Genomic DNA, 17,374 nt, shown 5'->3' with positions numbered 1-17,374 from the left:
TTCAGAAGAGTGCACTTTCAAAATCTTTGCTTTCTCCTTGAGCTCTAAATTAGTGACTAAGAACTCTCATCTCCCCATCTACAGGTAGTTTTGTGTATGTTTGGTTTTCTTTCTTTCTTTTTTTTTATTTTTTTTATTTTTTGAGACGGAGTCTCGCTCTGTCACCCAAGCTGGAGTGCTGTGGCCAGATCTCAGCTCACTGCAAGCTCCGCCTCCCGGGTTCACGCCATTCTCCTGCCTCAGCCTCCCGAGTAGCTGGGACTACAGGCGCCGCCACCTCGCCCGGCTAGATTTTTGTAGTTTTTAGTAGAGACGGGGTTTCACTGTGTTAGCCAGGATGGTCTCGATCTCCTGACCTCGTGATCCGCCCGTCTCGGCCTCCCAAAGTGCTGGGATTACAGGCTTGAGCCACCGCGCCCGGCCTATGTTTGGTTTTCTTTTTGGCTCATCAATAGGCTGGAAGATTAGTAACCTCAATAGCTTCCCAGACTAGTTATATTTAGCCAATACCAGTGAATGTTACAAAAAGTGAAATCAGAGATTTCCAAAAGTAATATTGAGACTTACTTACGGGTAACCAACTATTTTTCTCCCAGAATTATGTATTGAAAATAGACCAGGCATGGTGGCTCATGCCTGTAATCCCAGCATTTTGGGAGGCTGAGAGGGGTGGATCACCAGAGGTCAGGAGTTCAAGACCAGCCTGACCAACATGGTGAAACCATGTTTCTACTAAAAGTACAAAAATTAGCTGGACGTGGTGGCGGGTGCATGTAATCCCAGCTACTCAGGAGGCTCAGACAGGAGAAATGCTAGAAGCTAGGAGGAAGAGGTTGCAGTGAGCCGATATCATGCCATTGCATTCCAGCCTGGGAGACAGAGCGAGACTGAAGAAAGAAAGAAAGAAAGAGAGAGAGAGAAAGAAAGAAAGAAAAGAAATTGGGTCTGATGAGGTGGCATGGTGCAGTGGATTACAAATTGTAACACAAATTTATATTTGACATGTATTATAAATTCAAGATCCATCAGTCTAGTCTTATCTGTACTGGAAATTCTCTCTAACAGCTTCAGAAAATCACTTCAACCTTATGAAACTCAGCTTTCCCATAAGTAAAATGAAATAATTGCTTTCAACTTCACGATCATCATCATCATCGGCCGCTTATTGACCACCTGTTAGGTACTAAGGACTTTACTTGCATTTACTACTAGTTGTGAGTTCACAAAGGAAGAAGTGGTGGCTATTTTATTTATTACTCTGTGCTTATAGTTTATCATTGTACCTGGCCTATGGAAACAACTAAGTACATATTTTTGGTTGTTATATACTCGCCTTTATTTTTTTTTTATTTTTTATTTTTTTTGAGGCAGAGTCTCGCTCTGTCGCCCGGACTGGAGTGCAGTGGCCAGATCTCAGCTCACTGCAAGCTCCGCCTCCCGGGTTTACGCCATTCTCCTGCCTCAGCCTCCTGAGTAGCTGGGACTACAGGCGCCCGCCACCTCGCCCGGCTCGTTTTTGTATTTTTAGTAGAGATGGGGTTTCACCGTGTTAGCCAGGATGGTCTCGATCTCCTGACCTCGTGATCCGCCCATCTCGGCCTCCCAAAGTGCTGGGATTACAGGCTTGAGCCACCGCGCCCGGCCGTATACTCGCCTTTAATATTCAGTGACTTGAGCTTCATAAACATTCAGTCCTTCAACCATTATTCAGATGAGGAAACCAAGGCTTAGCAATTCTATGTAATTTGTTCAAATAAGTAGAAACTGACAAGTGTGCTAAGACAAATCAATTATAGGCCGGGCGCGGTGGCTCAAGCCTGTAATCCCAGCACTTTGGGAGGCCGAGACGGGCGGATCACGAGGTCAGGAGATCAAGACCATCCTGGCTAACACGGTGAAACCCCGTCTCTACTAAAAATACAAAAACCTAGCCGGGTGAGGTGGCGGGCGCCTGTAGTCCCAGCTACTCGGGAGGCTGAGGCGGGAGAATGGCGTAAACCCGGGAGGCGGAGCTTGCAGTGAGCTGAGATCCGGCCACTGCACTCCAGCCTGGGCGACAGAGTGAGACTCCGTCTCAAAAAAAAAAAAAAGAAAAGAAAAATCAATTATAACACCTCATCGCCTCTAACAGTGTAAAAGTTGTGAGTACAAAATAACTTTCTCATTTAGAAAAATTTTCAAAGTCTCCTCATTCCTAAGGGATAATTTCAATTTCTTTAACATGGCATCGCAATCCTTTTTAAATCTAACTTCAGATCAGTTTCTCAATGTATTAGTTCCAGGTTTTACTACATTCCCTTACTAAGTATTGGTCAAAATTTATCCTTTACTCAGACCCCTGTCTTTGCATGCTCAAATTATTTATATCCTCTATGATGTTTCCCCAAACCATTTTGTCAAGGAAACCTTCTCTCATTTTCCCAAGAAGTACTGATAGGAGAAAGTCCTGTGCTGATTCATCAATGTATTTCCAGCACCAGCATGACAACAAGTAGATGTTAGTATATTGATTAAATGAATTTATAACCTTCTCCAGTTCTCATCTAATGATTAGGAGATATTTTAGCTGGGTATTGCAATAGCCCTCACTCCTAAAATCTCCAGAAAGCTTTGGTAGCTCTTATGTGTTGCTCATTCATTGCTGAAATAATAAAAAAAGTGAATGACTGGGTTCTTATTGTCAGCTGGGCATCTCAGAAATATTTGAGAAGCAATCCCTTGGGGTTTAATTTTGAAAACTGCAATCCCAAGGTTTGAGGAAATTTTATAGTGAAGCTGATGAATATTTTAGAAAAAGTATGACATATCCTATAAGAAGGTGCCTCTGTTTTGATGAAATCTGGTTTGTAGTACTATCATGGTATGGTCGGTAATAGCATTACAAAAAAGTACACAAGCACCTAATTAGTTTAGACTATGTATAATTTGGTAACAAATGAACTCTAAGATAAATCCATTGTTAGCTTTCATTTGTCATTCATTCAGTCATATATTCCTCAATCAGTGGCTTGGTGTCCCCTTTACTCTGAGCACTGTTATGGGTTGGAAATACTACTGTGAAGGACTCCACAATTCTGTTCGCAGAGATCTTGTCTGCCTGATAAGGAAACAGACCCACAGACAGACAATAAGGAAACTGTGCTGGAAGAAATCTGGGAACTGTGAGAACACAGGAATGATACTCAGTGAGGATGGGAGTCAGGAAAAAGGGATGAAGAATAGAGAAGACTTGCAAAAGAGATACTCTAGATAAACCTTGAAGAACCAGTGGGAGTTAGCAAAGTGAAAAATGGAAAGCACATTTCAGGCAGAGAAAAATAACCTTTGTAAGGGCATGGAGAAATGAAACGGAATTGTTGGTGTAGAATGTGCATGAAGAGGTAAGTTTGTGGATGATCTTGTATCCCAAGCTAAGGAAAATGATCTTTTTAAGAATTATTTTTATTTATTTATTTATTTATTTTGAGACGGAGTCTTGCCCTGTCACCCAGGCTGGAGTGCAGTGGCGTGATCTCAACTCACTGCAACCACCACCTCCCGTATTCAACCAATTCTCTTGCCTCAGCCTCCCGCTTAGCTGGGATTACAGGCACACACCACCATGCCTGGCTAATTTTTGTATTTTTTGTAGACATAGGGTTTCACCATGTTAGCCAGGCTGGTCTCAAACTCCTGACCTCAGATGATCCGCCCGCCTCAGCCTACCAAAGTGCTGGGATTACAGGCATGAGCCACCATGGCCGGTGGAAAATGATCCTCTATAAGTAGTGAGGATCTATCAAAGGAGGAGCATGGTAAGATTCATATGTCAGGTAGAAGAGTTATAGCCAAAATACCTTAAATTATCCCACTATCTTGGAGAATACACATTATCTCAGGCCTTGTTTGAAGAACACATTGGCTTCAGTTAGCTTTTACAGTAACCAATAACTTATGACTATCTGTTCAACATTTTGAAACTGATGAGAGTCAATGTGAAGGCAAGTTTCTTTGTGAAAATTATCCCTAATATCTTGTACTGAGAAGACACGAATAATTTAATTTCTTCCTCCCTTCTCCAGCTCTGACTTCTTTAGCCTCTTTAGTTATTTTTGTCACATATTCACCTGAGTGATTCCAGTGATGTCATAAATTCCCAAAGTTTCTAATCCAGCTAAGTTAATTATTGTCCACCAATTGTATTGAAATCATTCCAATATAAGTCAGTATATTATTTTCTTTAGGTTGTTACCTTTTTCTTTTGTTCGTTTACTTGCTTCCTTGACATTTATATTGAAAATAGCTCATGCATCCTCTTTGATCATTTCTATCCTTCAAGATACCTTAGGGTCTGGGGCTGGGTAGAGAAAAGTAGAATCTCTAATTAAGCAGACTTCTCCAACTCCAACCTCATTAGCCTCATTATTAAGAATAGATCCTTTGTCTTTAAGACCAGTATTATTTTTCCATCTCAGTCTGTTATGCTATTTGATCATCCTCAGAATCTTGTTGAGAAAGTCTAAAATGTAATTTTGTTTTCATTTTGTATATGGGGAAACTGAGGCATAGGGAGGTGAAATACCATGTCCAAGATTAACCAATAATCAGATATAGATCAGGAGCTTGAATCCAGGGTTTCCGACTTCAAGGATAAGAACTCTTGCCGGGCGCGGTGGCTCAAGCCTGTAATCCCAGCACTTTGGGAGGCCGAGACGGGTGGATCACGAGGTCAGGAGATCGAGACCATCCTGGCTAACACGGTGAAACCCCGTCTCTACTAAAAATAGAAAAAACTAGCAGGGCGAGGTGGCGGGTGCCTGTAGTCCCAGCTACTCGGGAGGCTGAGGCAGGAGAATGGTGTAAACCTGGGAGGCGGAGCTTGCAGTGAGCTGAGATCCGGCCACCGGCCTGAGAGACAGAGCAAGACTCCGTTTCAAAAAAATAAATAAAAGAACTCTTAACAATAGCGCTAACCTGAGCCTTTGCTTATACTTCAAGGTAAACTAATCTCATTTTCCTAAGATTCGGTCTTCCAAGCTTTCAAATGAGAATAATAATCTCTGTGTATCTTAAATAGTGTCCTGCAGACGTGCCTCAGAAACTCAGGGACATGGCATTTCACCTTGATGCCCCAGACAAATGAAAATAAAAGTCAACTGGTGGCAGTATCAACTATGTCTGTTCACTTACAGAAAGTCCATCTGCATCAGGCTTTTGAAGCTGAACTCTTTTCTTCCAAAAGGAAAAGAAAGTTTCTGGCATATGAAATCTCAACTGGGGAAGACAGACTTTGCTAATGGCACCCCACCCACGTCAAGTCTCCTAGCTGAATAGAGCAGATTTCTAAATGTGTCACCACATGAAAGGGAATGAATCTGAAGTGAGGAATTCCCTAATGTGAGGGGAAGATGGCGTGGGATGGAGAAATCAGAGTGCCCAGTGCAATCCCACTATCAGCTAGTCACCACCTGGCTTACAGCTCCATTTCCTTCTCCCTAAGGCGCAGTCTAAAGAAAACAGTCAAAGAGTGCAGAGTTTAAACTATATTTGGATGAGAGTATATACATTGGGGATGCCAGATTTTGGTCATTCATTCATTCATTCAACAAATATTTATTGAAAGTGTATTATGTTTTCAGAATGTGTATGTGTATAAAAGTGTGTGCATGTGCACATGCATGTGTATGTCTGTGTATAATTTTCATAGTACCCCTCACAATGAAATGTACTGTATTATTATTATCAATGCCACCTAGCTACTACATGGAAGTTATTTGACCTTGGTATTGACTTCAGACTCTTTTCACTACAACCTGCTCAGCATCAAGCAGAAAGTATTTAAGGAGCACCAAGTAAATTGATGTAATGAAAACAAGACCAGTTTGTTTTAATGTTTTGTTGTTGCTGTCTTTGTTTTTTCTGGCTGCACATTTGTATTCCATTCCTCACTCTGTTCTCTTCTGTGCTTGGGGCAAAGGGAGTAAAGAGGGAGAGAGAATTCCCCAGACACGGGCTGGCAGATGTAGCTGAAGGGCCCCCGGGACACTAGTAGCAACAGAAACTGAATAGCTGTGTCCAAGGATGTTGTTTTAAAAAGGGACTCACAATAGCTTTGTCAGCAGAATCTTGGAAAGAAACTGCACCTTCTCTCTTTCTTTCTCTCTCTCTCCCTTGCTTTCTTTTTAACTCCATCTTTGTTTTCTGTCTTTTAACTCTTCCTCTACCTATCTATATATCGTCTATCTACTTATCGACCTGCCTACATACCTGTTTACCTACCTATGTCTATTTCTACCTTTCCTCCATTCTCAGGTTCTGCTGACCTAGCAGACAAATTTATTGTGGTCTTAAACATAATCAGGAAGAAATTAGCCTTTAGAAGAACTAAAATCTAACCCCAATTCTGTCATTCTGAGAGGTTTTTTGCTAAGGAAATTAAGTTATTTTAGAGACTAGATCTTACCCTTATAGAAAACGTAATCTAACCCTATTTTTATTTATATTGGAGGAGAAGACAGTGATACCAAGAGTTAGGCACCCCTATGATCTTATTTCCAAGAGGCTGTTTTCGTCATTCTGTAGCTATGGCATGTAGGAGGAGGATTTCTCTGCTAGGTATAAAAAGGCCAGTCTTCTACTTCTTGCTCTGCTACCACCTGTCTCTGTGACCTGGAAGCAGATGCCTTCCTCCTTGAGCTCACAGTTTTCCATAGATAAAATGGATGAAGGGGCCAGCATTGTACCCACAGTCATCTGAAATCACTGCAACAATGCTGGGTAAACATCATTATCTCCATTTTTTTTCAGATGATGAAAACGAAGTTCAGAGAGGTTAGGTTATTTTATTTATGTCATCTTTGTAGTGCTTATAGGAAGCAGAATTCAGATTTGTACCTACTTCTGCCTGATGTCAAAACCCTTGCTCTTTTCAGTTCTCTGTATTGAGTTTCTGAAGAGTATACTCTGGATTTATGGCTGGTCACTCTTGGATTGGGCCTAGGTTATATGATATGTAGAGAGGCCACATTCACAAGAGGTTGGAGCTACTGAGAAGTGCTGAGCCTATATTCTTTCTATGGTTGAACTGCCATGAATGCTACTGGTCACTTATAATGAATTGATTTATTCTGTTTCTTTTGCTCGTTCTTTCTTTCTTTTTCTTTATTATTTTTTGTTTGTTTTTTTGTTTGTTTGTTTGAGACAGGGTCTTTCTCTGTCACCCAGGCTGGAGTGCAGTGGTGTGATCACTGTTCACTGCAACCCTGATCTACTGGGCTCAATAAATCCTCTCACCTCAGCCTCCTGAGTAGCTGAAACTACAGGTGTGCACCACTGTGCCCTTTTGTATGTTTTGGAGAGACAGGGTATCATCATGTTGCTCAGGCTCATCAGATTGCTCAAGCAATCTGCCTGCCTTGGCTCTCCCCAAAATGCTGGGATTACAGGCATGAGCCACTGTGCCCCGCCCTATTTGGGCTTCTTTAATAGTATTTCACTAGGTAAACCGTCACCAGAAATAAACAAGGGGTTTTGCAGCTTGGAAGACGTTCAGCATTCTGCTGCCCCTGAATCCAATGACTTCTTTTCAGATACTCAACGTCATAGAAATCTGTCTTGTTTCTCCTTGGTGGGGGCTCTTTCTAGCTAGGGGAAAGTTGCTTGAAAGTGTTTCAAGTGAGCAGTGATTTCACAAGCTGATTTAATTCCTCCACTTAGAAGCAAATCGACTCCTTAAAAGAAGAGTATTTTTTTTCTCTCAGTGATTATTCTAGGATGTACAAAGCACATTTATGTTCATTTCCTATTAGAGTTCTATGATTATCCTGAGAGGTTATCCTGGTTGGGACTATAATTTCTACATTATAGATTGGGGACAGGGGGCAGAGGCCAAGAAGTAAGTGAAGCCAGTTGTGCAAAGTTACACAGCTAATATAAGGGACAGAAACCAAACCCTGGTGTTTGGCCCTAAATTCAGTGCCCTCTCCAGAGCTCCACTCTATTATTTTGTGGAAGAATGTTCTAAATCAAACAGAAGCCTTAGGGTGACCATATATCCTGATTTGTCTGAGAGATTCAGATTTTCCCAGGATGTGTTCCTTTTGTTTGGACGTAATTTTTAATAGCACCACTATCATTTTCAAAGTGCTGTAGTTTGGATGATAAATTATATAGTAACCCTAAGACACTGGCTAGCAACTATATTTCAAGGAGCTCAGAATCTTTCAGAAGTCCTGCAACATGTAGACTTAATAGCAGCACAGTGTGATAAGTGTTAAGATAGAAATCTTTATAAAATAGGCACCCACACAGGAGGTGGTATTTAGCTTTGCCTAGAAAAGTTGGGAAAATAGCACAGAAGAGCTGGTGCTAGAATTAGTAAAAAGGTGGACAAGGTGATCTCTTTTGGATGGCCACATTGAGGTTTTTCCTTGTATTGTTCTGTGTTGAAATATCAAGAAACATGCATAGGTCATACCTACTTAGAAGGCATCCTACTGCTCGCTTTGTGCTTCTGTTATCCTTGTCCTTGCAGCTAAGTGAGAATCATTGCAACCGGCTGCAGCTTTAAATCATTCCAAACAGAAGCCCTTGCTGTGGTTTAGATGACATGGAAGCTTGAGAATTCACTTGGTCTTTAACTGAAACTCCTAGGGTATCTGACAAGCCCTTAGAAGCCTATAGCATTAGACAGGAAGGGTTCTTGGCATCTCAATAGTGTAACCTCTTTCTCTGCTCTGATGGTTGAGCCCAGTGAGGCAAGGAGACTTGTTCAAAGTAACAGAGCAATTTGGTTTCAGATCTGGAATTGAAGCAAGTGTCCCTTGCAAATCAGTTCATGTTTTAATGCAAAACTGAAATCCTCTTTGTAGTTAAATAACCCCCAGTTTGCATCCGTGAAGTTCTCTTGTGTCAGCTGCACTCAGAATTGGAAAGTGAATGCCTGAGTTGGAGACCCAGATCAGGTATTAACATACTGTGTGATCTTGGGCAAGTTATTAAAGATGTATGGAATCTCAATTTCCTCATCTGAAAGAATAATATTTTCCTCACAAAGTTTTTATGAGGAATATTTGGAGTAATGAAGGTGAAAGTGTTTGTGAACTTTCTATTACAGCATAGACACACAACACGAGGTCTACGTTCTTTACATATTTTAAATGTACAGTGCAATATCGTTAACTATAAGCACACTATTTTACAGTAGATTCCTATAACTTTTTCATGTTGTGCAATTGAAACCATAAACCACTGAAAAGCAACTCTCCATTTCCTCCCCCTCCAAGACCCTGGAAACCACCATTTTACTTTCTACTTCTATGAGCTTCCCTACTTTAGATGCCACTTATACGTGGAATCATGCAGTATTTGTCCTTCTGCGATTGGATTATTTCCCTTAGCATGGTGACCTCAAGCTTCATCCATGTTGTTGCAGATGACAGAATTTCCCTCTTTTTTTAAAGACTGAGTAATAGTCCATCATGACTAATGATGATGGGCTTGACAGTGCCAACGGTTTTGGTGGTCTGATTCTACAGCTGCTGATGATAGCTGAGGCCAAAGAACAAATATTTATTTATTCTCTCCCCTTCTATGTCAATCTTCTGCAGATGAACCCAGCCGGTGCTATTTCCATGATGGTGATGGGGTATGTGAAGAGTTTGAACAAAAAACCAGCATTAAGGACTGTGGTGTCTACACGCCCCAGGGATTCCTGGATCAATGGGCATCCAATGCTTCAGTATCTCATCAAGACCAGCAGTGCCCAGGCTGGGTCATCATCGGACAGCCAGCAGCATCCCAGGTAAGATCCTAACCATGTGTGACATTTCCTGCAGACATTCAAAATCTCCGCTATGCCCCACAAGGCTACTCACTTCTAAGGCAGTGTCATTGGATGCGGCCACTTGAGCATATCTTTATTAAATGTACTGTTAGGGCTTCATGAATACCATTTGTAAAGGATTCGATCTGGAATTGTTAGGGCAGGGAACATTGTATGATGGGGTAATGACTGTCCTCCTATTTCCTTGCCTGTAATAACTAATATTTAGAGAAAGAACTCCATTTTGCATATACCATGTGTTTCAGTGAGGTAAGAATGAATTTATATTGGAAGTCCCACTTTTTAGGGGGTGCCAAGCTGTGCACTCCCTGATTTAACAGTAATTCTCCAGTAATTTGTTATGTGGCCTTAGACTAGTTCCCCCACCTCTCTGGGCCCTATTTTTCTCCCACATCCTTAAAATAAAGAGTAGTTGAGCTTGTTGATCTCCAAGGGCCTTCCCAATTCTAAGCTGTGACTCATGCCTCAGTCCCCTAATGCACTATTTATGTGCCACAGTTCTTCCCCAGGGGACTGACAGCTTAGTCCAGGGAGTGAGAGTTTTGGGGCCACCAGTGCTTGTATGATTCTAGAGATGGCCATGCTGTCCCGAGAGCCCCCTTTCCAATTATCCTGCCAAGGAGGCACCTGCCTTCCCCAAGACTCACATTTCTCAGAGGCATGACTCAGCGCTTCTGGTTGCCTGGCCTAGTGGCCTTTCAGAGACCAGCCTGCCTCCTGGCCTTGCAAATGAGCTGCTATTCCCAGACATTCCTTTCTAATATTGCTTTCTTGATTTAGGTTCAGTGGGGTAGGCCTGGCTTCTAGATGAAAGAAAGATATGACCTTCCTCTGGGGTCCAGTGAAGAATCACTGGGTGAGGTACAGAATAGGACTACCTCATTTTTAGTTGTTGCATTTATTTGATTATTTCTTCATTCATTTTTTGTTTATGTTTACATTACTAAAGCCTTTATTCATTTGCATTTATTTTTGAATGCCCTCAGGAGAGTGGAAACAAATGGTAACATGGCATTTCCTGATGCTTACTATGTATAGTGCCAGCCTGCTGAATGAATGAATGAGTGCATGGATAGATGAATGGCTAGGGTTCATCCTCCCACTGTGCCACCTCTGTGCTTGGTGGAATCATCTGTGTGGTTGAGTTTATCATACTGAACTCTGAGGTATCTGTTTGTCTGGCTCCCCCATTAGGCTGCTGGTTCTTTGAGAATAAGTTTCAGTTTATTCATCTTTGTCCCCTCATCTTCAAGCACAGGCTAGATAGGTGCCCAGCAAATGTGTGTTTAATTGACTGTAGATACACATGCATACACACACATACATCCCATTGCCACATGCAAATGAACGACACTGACAGAAAACACTCAAACATCGCCTCTCTATCACATAGAATGTCCTGCTTCAGAAACAACAGGGCTGGGGCCAGCAAGAGAAACAAGAATTCCAAATTCAACACTAGCATCCAGTTCTTAGAAATGTTTTTAAAACAACCTTCAACCAAGAGAATTATTAACACACTCATACCCTCCCATGAGCAAGAGTTGAGGTAGCAGCTGTGCTTAAAAATCACCCAAAGGTTATTGCGACTAATGTGAGAAAAGGAGAGAAAGAATTTTCCAGTCTTAGCATTTGAAAAGAAGCTTCATGGGGCAATTATTCCAATCTTGTAAGGAGGGGCTGTCAGGAATTACTGGTGATTATCTCTTTCTAAACAAAAATCCAATTTAAAAAATCATTATAAATACTAGCTCTTCGATCTACAAAGAGGAGATGAGGAAACAAAATCATCCTATTGAATTATTCATTGTAACCAATTTTATTTTAATGAAATCGACTAGGTTCCATTACTCTGGGCTTGGACATAATCTTTGTTACAAGGAGATTTCAGCTGTAACTAAATTTGCCATAATGAGATCAGCTCACTGGAGAATACAGGGTCAGGGGAGGGAATATGTGTGCAGGCTGGGTGCAGGGCCAGGCCGAGGGCAGCGGAACAAAAGTCTTCTGAATTTCTCATCTGAAAGCAAGTACCTAGAAGTCATTCACACACACACACACCCTAACACCACCACACACAGGGGCACAGGCACACGCATACACATGTACATGGGCACACAGTCACACACACACAGACACACACACACACACAGAGCCTGCATAATTAGAGGTAAGGGCTATTCCTGAAGTGCAAACGTACCTTCCTTCTAACAACAGAGAATGAGGAGGAAATATAATTGTGCCCTTCATTACCTTGTACAGTGATTAGAAGAGATTGGTGGTTAATTTTCACCCTGTCAGGGCTTCCAGTGAAGATGTTGATAGCTTGAGAGGAGGAGCTGGGAGGCTCTTAGAAGTCGGGCTTAGGAAGAAGATGGGAATTGTATCATGTGCTTCTCACTTTCCCCCCAGATGCTTATACTCTCCCTCTTCTCTCTCCCTCTCTGTCTCTCTCTCACACACACAGACACACACACACAAACACACATACACAAATTTACACACAAAAAGGCCCTGTAGGAGCATGGGAATACCAGAGCAGATAGAATAGAGTAGCAGGAAGGAAATAGTAGTTATCAAGGTCCACCAGGCACTGGACACATGTATGCACATTACAGCGAATCTCCTTGTCATTCTTTGAGGTAGGAATTGTTGTCTACCTTGGAGAAACTGAGGAACACAGCAGCTTCACTATAAGTTATATAATCCATAAGGGAAGAAGCTAGGATTAGAAGAATCTCATGGAAGATGAGTGACAGTGGGCCGTTGGGAACATGAGGTCACATTCAAAAGTTGGAAGTGGCTGGATTCCTGGAAAACTTCACTGCAAAACAAGCAGAAAGACTCCTAGATGGATAAATCTCAGCGTTGAGTGTCACTCTGCAGACCTCATGAGGTACTTCATTTCTCCTTGAGCAAACTTATAGTCACTGTCTATACCTTCAAATTCAGGCTGTTCCCATTCCCTGACAAGGTGGCTGTGTTCCATGATGCCCTGGAGTTCCTTAGGACACTCCATTAACTTAGGGAATGATGAAATAACCTAGTCGTTCCCATTTGCTCTTTACAATTCAGTTTGGTCCCACTTTCTATCTTTCCCTGATGCAATAAAAATGATAAATGCAGATGTTTATTGGAGTTATGTGCCTAGTTCTGTGCTAGAGCATGTTGAAGACACCAAAGAACTGAAATACCCAGCCTCTGACCTAGTCACTGTACAAGAGTTAGGAGTGAGAATTCCATCAAAGGCACATTCTTATCACAATAAGTCTGCAGGATCTCTATGACTACTACAAAGAAACAGCATGCATTGTGCTATATGGCTTGAGAATATTGATTAAAACTTCGGTTTTGATGTTGTAAAAGCCTGCCATATTTAATGGTTTCCAGTGTTTCTCGTTCATTCTTTTCAAACAAGATTCCCAAATATGGTTAAGGCAAAGCTAACCCTGAACATTGAGTCTCATATCCAAACCTTATCAGAAGTATCAAAACTTCCTGGTTGTGCAAATTGGGTTGAATATCCTATAATAAGAGACATTCTTTGGATATTTTGGCCATGCACCTTCCTGGCCCAGCTGGAATTAAGAAGTTCCTGGGACAGAAAAAAATGGAAATTAACCGAAAAAATCAAGTTATCTCTCTTCTGGGAACCTTAGAACCTGGTTTGGTTTAAGTGCTTGCAAAGATCTCGTATTGTTCTTATTTTGTCTCCATGTTTCACATTTCTCTAATGCTTTACACAAAAGGCTGCCAAAATGAAATGTTGATATTCCTTCCTTTTACCCCCACCCCCAGCATTTCTACCAAAGTCTGTTTCCTCCTATCCAAACATTTCCTCCTTTGTAGCGGCCTGAGTAGGAAATGGAAATACTAAGACTATCTGGAATTTACAGTGCTCTCTTAAGGGATTACAGACCTTCAGTCAACCAACCAATTTATTTGGTTAATCCTTTGAGGGTAAAACTTAGACTAAGCATTTTGAGGGCAGTAGTTTGAGGGCCAAAGTAAAGAAAACTTTTCAAAGAATGAGAACTATCCACAGTGGGATGGAGTGCCTTGTGATATAAGAAGTTCCCCATTATAAGACTTTCAGGCTGGGCAGCTGACTGAACAGAAGATTCCTGCACTAGAAGGCAGGTGAGACCTAGGTATGCCTTTTTTCTTTGTAATTTATTCTCTGACTTTATGTCCCATTAACCCACGATTGGGTATATTAGTCCTTGACCACTTCATTTTGAGTTGCTATTATTATTCCTTGGCCCATTCATAATACTTCATGCTTCTACTAGAATACAAGCCAGGCTGGGCGCGGTGGCTCATGCCTGTAATCCCAGTGCTTTGGGAGGCTGAGGCTGGCAGATCACCTGAGGTCAGGAGTTCGAGGCCAGCCTGGCCAACACGGTGAAACCTCATCTTTACTAAAAATACAAAATTTAGCCGGTTGTGGTGTCAGGCACCTGTAATCCCAGCTGCTTGGGAAGCTGAGGTAGGAGAATTGCTTGAACCTGGGAGGTGGAGATTGCAGTGAGCTAAGACAGTGCCACTGCATTCCAACCTAGGTGACAAGAGGGAAATTCCATCTCAAAATAAATAAATAAATAAATAAAATACAAACCATACTACGCCTTTGCGATATAACAATTTATGTATTAATTTATTTATTCACTTGATTGAACAGAAATATGTTTGAGTCCTGCACTGATGAATGTGAGAGAGAGCATGGCCGTTAATGAGGTGAAGTAGAAATCATGCAGCTCTGGCTCTGCTCTCTTAAATTCCGTTCTGACATGGAAACCTTGAGTAAGTTACTCTTCTGGGAATCTTAGTGTCCTATAGAAAATGAGAATGATAACATCTACGTGGTAGAAATTAAGATGAATGATGTCTACCTGGTAGAAATGAAGGATGCAGAGAAAACACTCTGTGCTTGGTTTGTTCACTTGATGGGAAGTACAAATGTTAATTCCCTGTCTTGTTCGTGTCAGGTTTCCTTCTTTGCACTCCCCCCAAAGCTGGCTGTAGGGACCCACACAGAACAGAAGCTCAGTCAACATTCTGTTGAATTAAACATAGTTGCATCAACAAATGTTTGCTACATACTCAGAACTGCAGCAAGCACTTTGAGAAGGTTCAAAGAAGTACTGGTTCTTTTTCTGCCTTCATAAAGCTTACCATGTCATCAGAAGGGTATTTTCAACTAGAAATAGTAGCCAAAGACCCAAGAGTGTAAGATTTAGAGGGAGTTTCCCTGAGGAAGAAACCACACTGCTATCAGCTTACTCAGCCAGTAGGGATTAGAGCCAGTGTGTAAGACAGAAAAGTCCTTTGCCCACTTTCAGAAGATCCTAAACAAATTATAAAAATAGCATTTGTCAACTTCTTCCAGGTTTTCCACCAAATTTCATGAATCCTACTAAAGCCACTACAAAAGTAGGAATCACTGTTCTCACTTTACAGATTAAGACACAAAGACTCAGAGAGCAGAGTAACTTGCTTCAGGGCTCAACTCTATAAGGGGCAGGACCAAGATGCAGGCCACTGTGTTCATAATACAGCTACAGGACCAGGCAGCTCAAGCCTGCTCCAATGACTGACACATGAGAACAAGCTAGAAGAGCTAGTGTCTTTTGCATCTTTTAATATGTAGTATGCATTAAGACACACTGGGAAAGTGGGCATTCCCTCTCTCCAATGCCCAAAATACTGCCCTATAATTTTTGCCTGCTGCTTAGATCTCCAGGTTTTGGCACCCATTCTTTCACCCGTTGCCCTTTCCAGAGAGTTTTCTAAAATGTGTGTATGGAAATAAGAGAGACACATAAGTGTTTTAAGTTGCCAACCCTTGCATGTAAAAATGATTTCTTTTTTTTTTTTTTTTTTTGAGACGGAGTCTCGCTCTGTCTCCCAGGCTGGGGTACAGTGGCCGGATCTCAGCTCACTGCAAACTCCGCCTCCCGGGTTTACGCCGTTCTCCTGCCTCAGCCTCCCGAGTAGCTGGGACTACAGGCGTCTGCCACCTCGCCTGGCTAGTTTTTTTGTATTTTTTTAGTAGAGACGGGGTTTCACCATGTTAGCCAGGGTGGTCTCGATCTCCTGACCTCGTGATCCACCCGTCTCGGCCTCCCAAAGTGCTGGGATTACAGGCGTGAGCCACCGTGCCCGGCCAAAAATGATTTCTTAAATTTTGGAATGTCTGCCTAATTATAGCAGGGATACGGGGAGAAAAATATAATAAATGCACAAATAGGAAGAAGAAACACAAAGAGGAAGAAGAAACTTCGTTCAATTTACAAGCTATGTGCTATACATAGGAAACCTTAAAATGTCAGTGAAAGAAAAGTGTAAAATGTGCATATTTTCTTTCTTTTTTCTTTTTCTTTCTTTCTGTTTTTTTTTTTTTTTTTTTTTTTTTTTTTTTTTTTGAGGCAAAGTCTCACTCCAGGACAGATGGTGTAGTCTCAGCTCACTCCAGCCTCCACCTCCCAAGTTCAAGTGATCCTCCTGCCTCAGCCTCCCAAGTAGCTGGTATTACAAGCCTATGCTGCTATGCCCAGCTAAGTTTTGTATTTTTAGTAGAGATAGGGTTTCACCATGTTGGTCAGGCTGGTCTCAAACTTCTAACCTCAAATGATCCGCTTCTTCAGCCTCCCAAAGTGCTGGGATTACACGTGTGAGCCACTGCACCCAGCCAGATGTGCATATTTTTGATGGCTGCCAAGTCTGAGGCAGGAGTGGAGAAGCCATTCATCTGTGTCTTCCTCATCCTTGTCTCCAGAGCAAGGGACTAGATACCCACTAGGGTATTGTATGGATACAAGGATAAGAAATCTTTCCACGTACACTTATGATGCAGTGTACAAAGTGCTCAGAGAGGCGGACCCATAGGAGGACAGGGAGAAGTGATTTTTGAGTTTCAACTAAAAGGATAAGCTGGAGGACAGGAGAGGGAGGAAAGAATCACATGATGGGGTCTGCAAGGGGCATATCCAAAAGAAGGTAAATAATAAATGAAGGAGAAGTCAAGAGAGATGAGCTAGGAAATATGGTTAGGAAAATCCTGCCAATGCTTGGAACCTGACACTATCCTGAGGGCAGTGGGGAGTTTTTCTGAGTTTTTCAGCAGGAGACTAATGTGGTTGGATCATTGAAAGAAGAACATTGACAACTGTTGAACACTTCTTACATGCCAGGCCCTGTATTATTTTGCATAGATTTCTGAACAACCCTGCTGAGAATTCTTAATATTCCTCTCTCAAAATGAAGAAACTGAGTCTCAGGGAGATGAAGCACCCCACCCATGGCACTCTTTCTTCTATTTTCTTTTGTTATACCAGGATACTGGTATTGCAATAAAACAGCCTCACTTGGAAATTCTGCATTGATAAGCAATTCCGCAATGCTATTTGGAGTATACTATTTGCAAAGGGCAGGAAGAAATCCTGTACTCTATACCCAGTGCTGAAGTCACTTCTAAGGGGCTCTCTGTCCCTTCCTTGCCTGCCCTGCCTGCTATGGCCTTCACCAAAGCACTCATCTCCTCTCATTAGT

General features: G+C 41.9%; 1 protein-coding gene across 2 annotated transcripts in view; it reads left to right on the top strand.

The window, feature by feature from the left end:
* Positions 1–17,374, top strand: part of PAPPA (pappalysin 1) — a 255,057-nt gene that overhangs the window by 143,943 nt on the left and 93,740 nt on the right. For both annotated transcript variants that reach the window (XR_004443585.1, XM_033237652.1), the window contains exon 10: positions 9,588–9,781. Coding sequence is in view for 1 of the 2 variants with exons in the window: in XM_033237652.1 (XP_033093543.1) it covers positions 9,588–9,781 (194 nt within the window). In the remaining variant the exon portion in view is untranslated. The remainder of the gene's footprint in view (positions 1–9,587; positions 9,782–17,374) is intronic.

This window comes from Trachypithecus francoisi, unplaced genomic scaffold (genome assembly GCF_009764315.1).
Source record: "Trachypithecus francoisi isolate TF-2019V2 unplaced genomic scaffold, Tfra_2.0 Lachesis_group16, whole genome shotgun sequence".
In the NCBI taxonomy this organism is placed as follows: Eukaryota; Metazoa; Chordata; class Mammalia; order Primates; family Cercopithecidae; genus Trachypithecus; species Trachypithecus francoisi.
The sequence above is the reverse complement of the archived record's forward strand: the minus strand, read 5'-3'. Positions and strand labels throughout refer to the sequence as shown.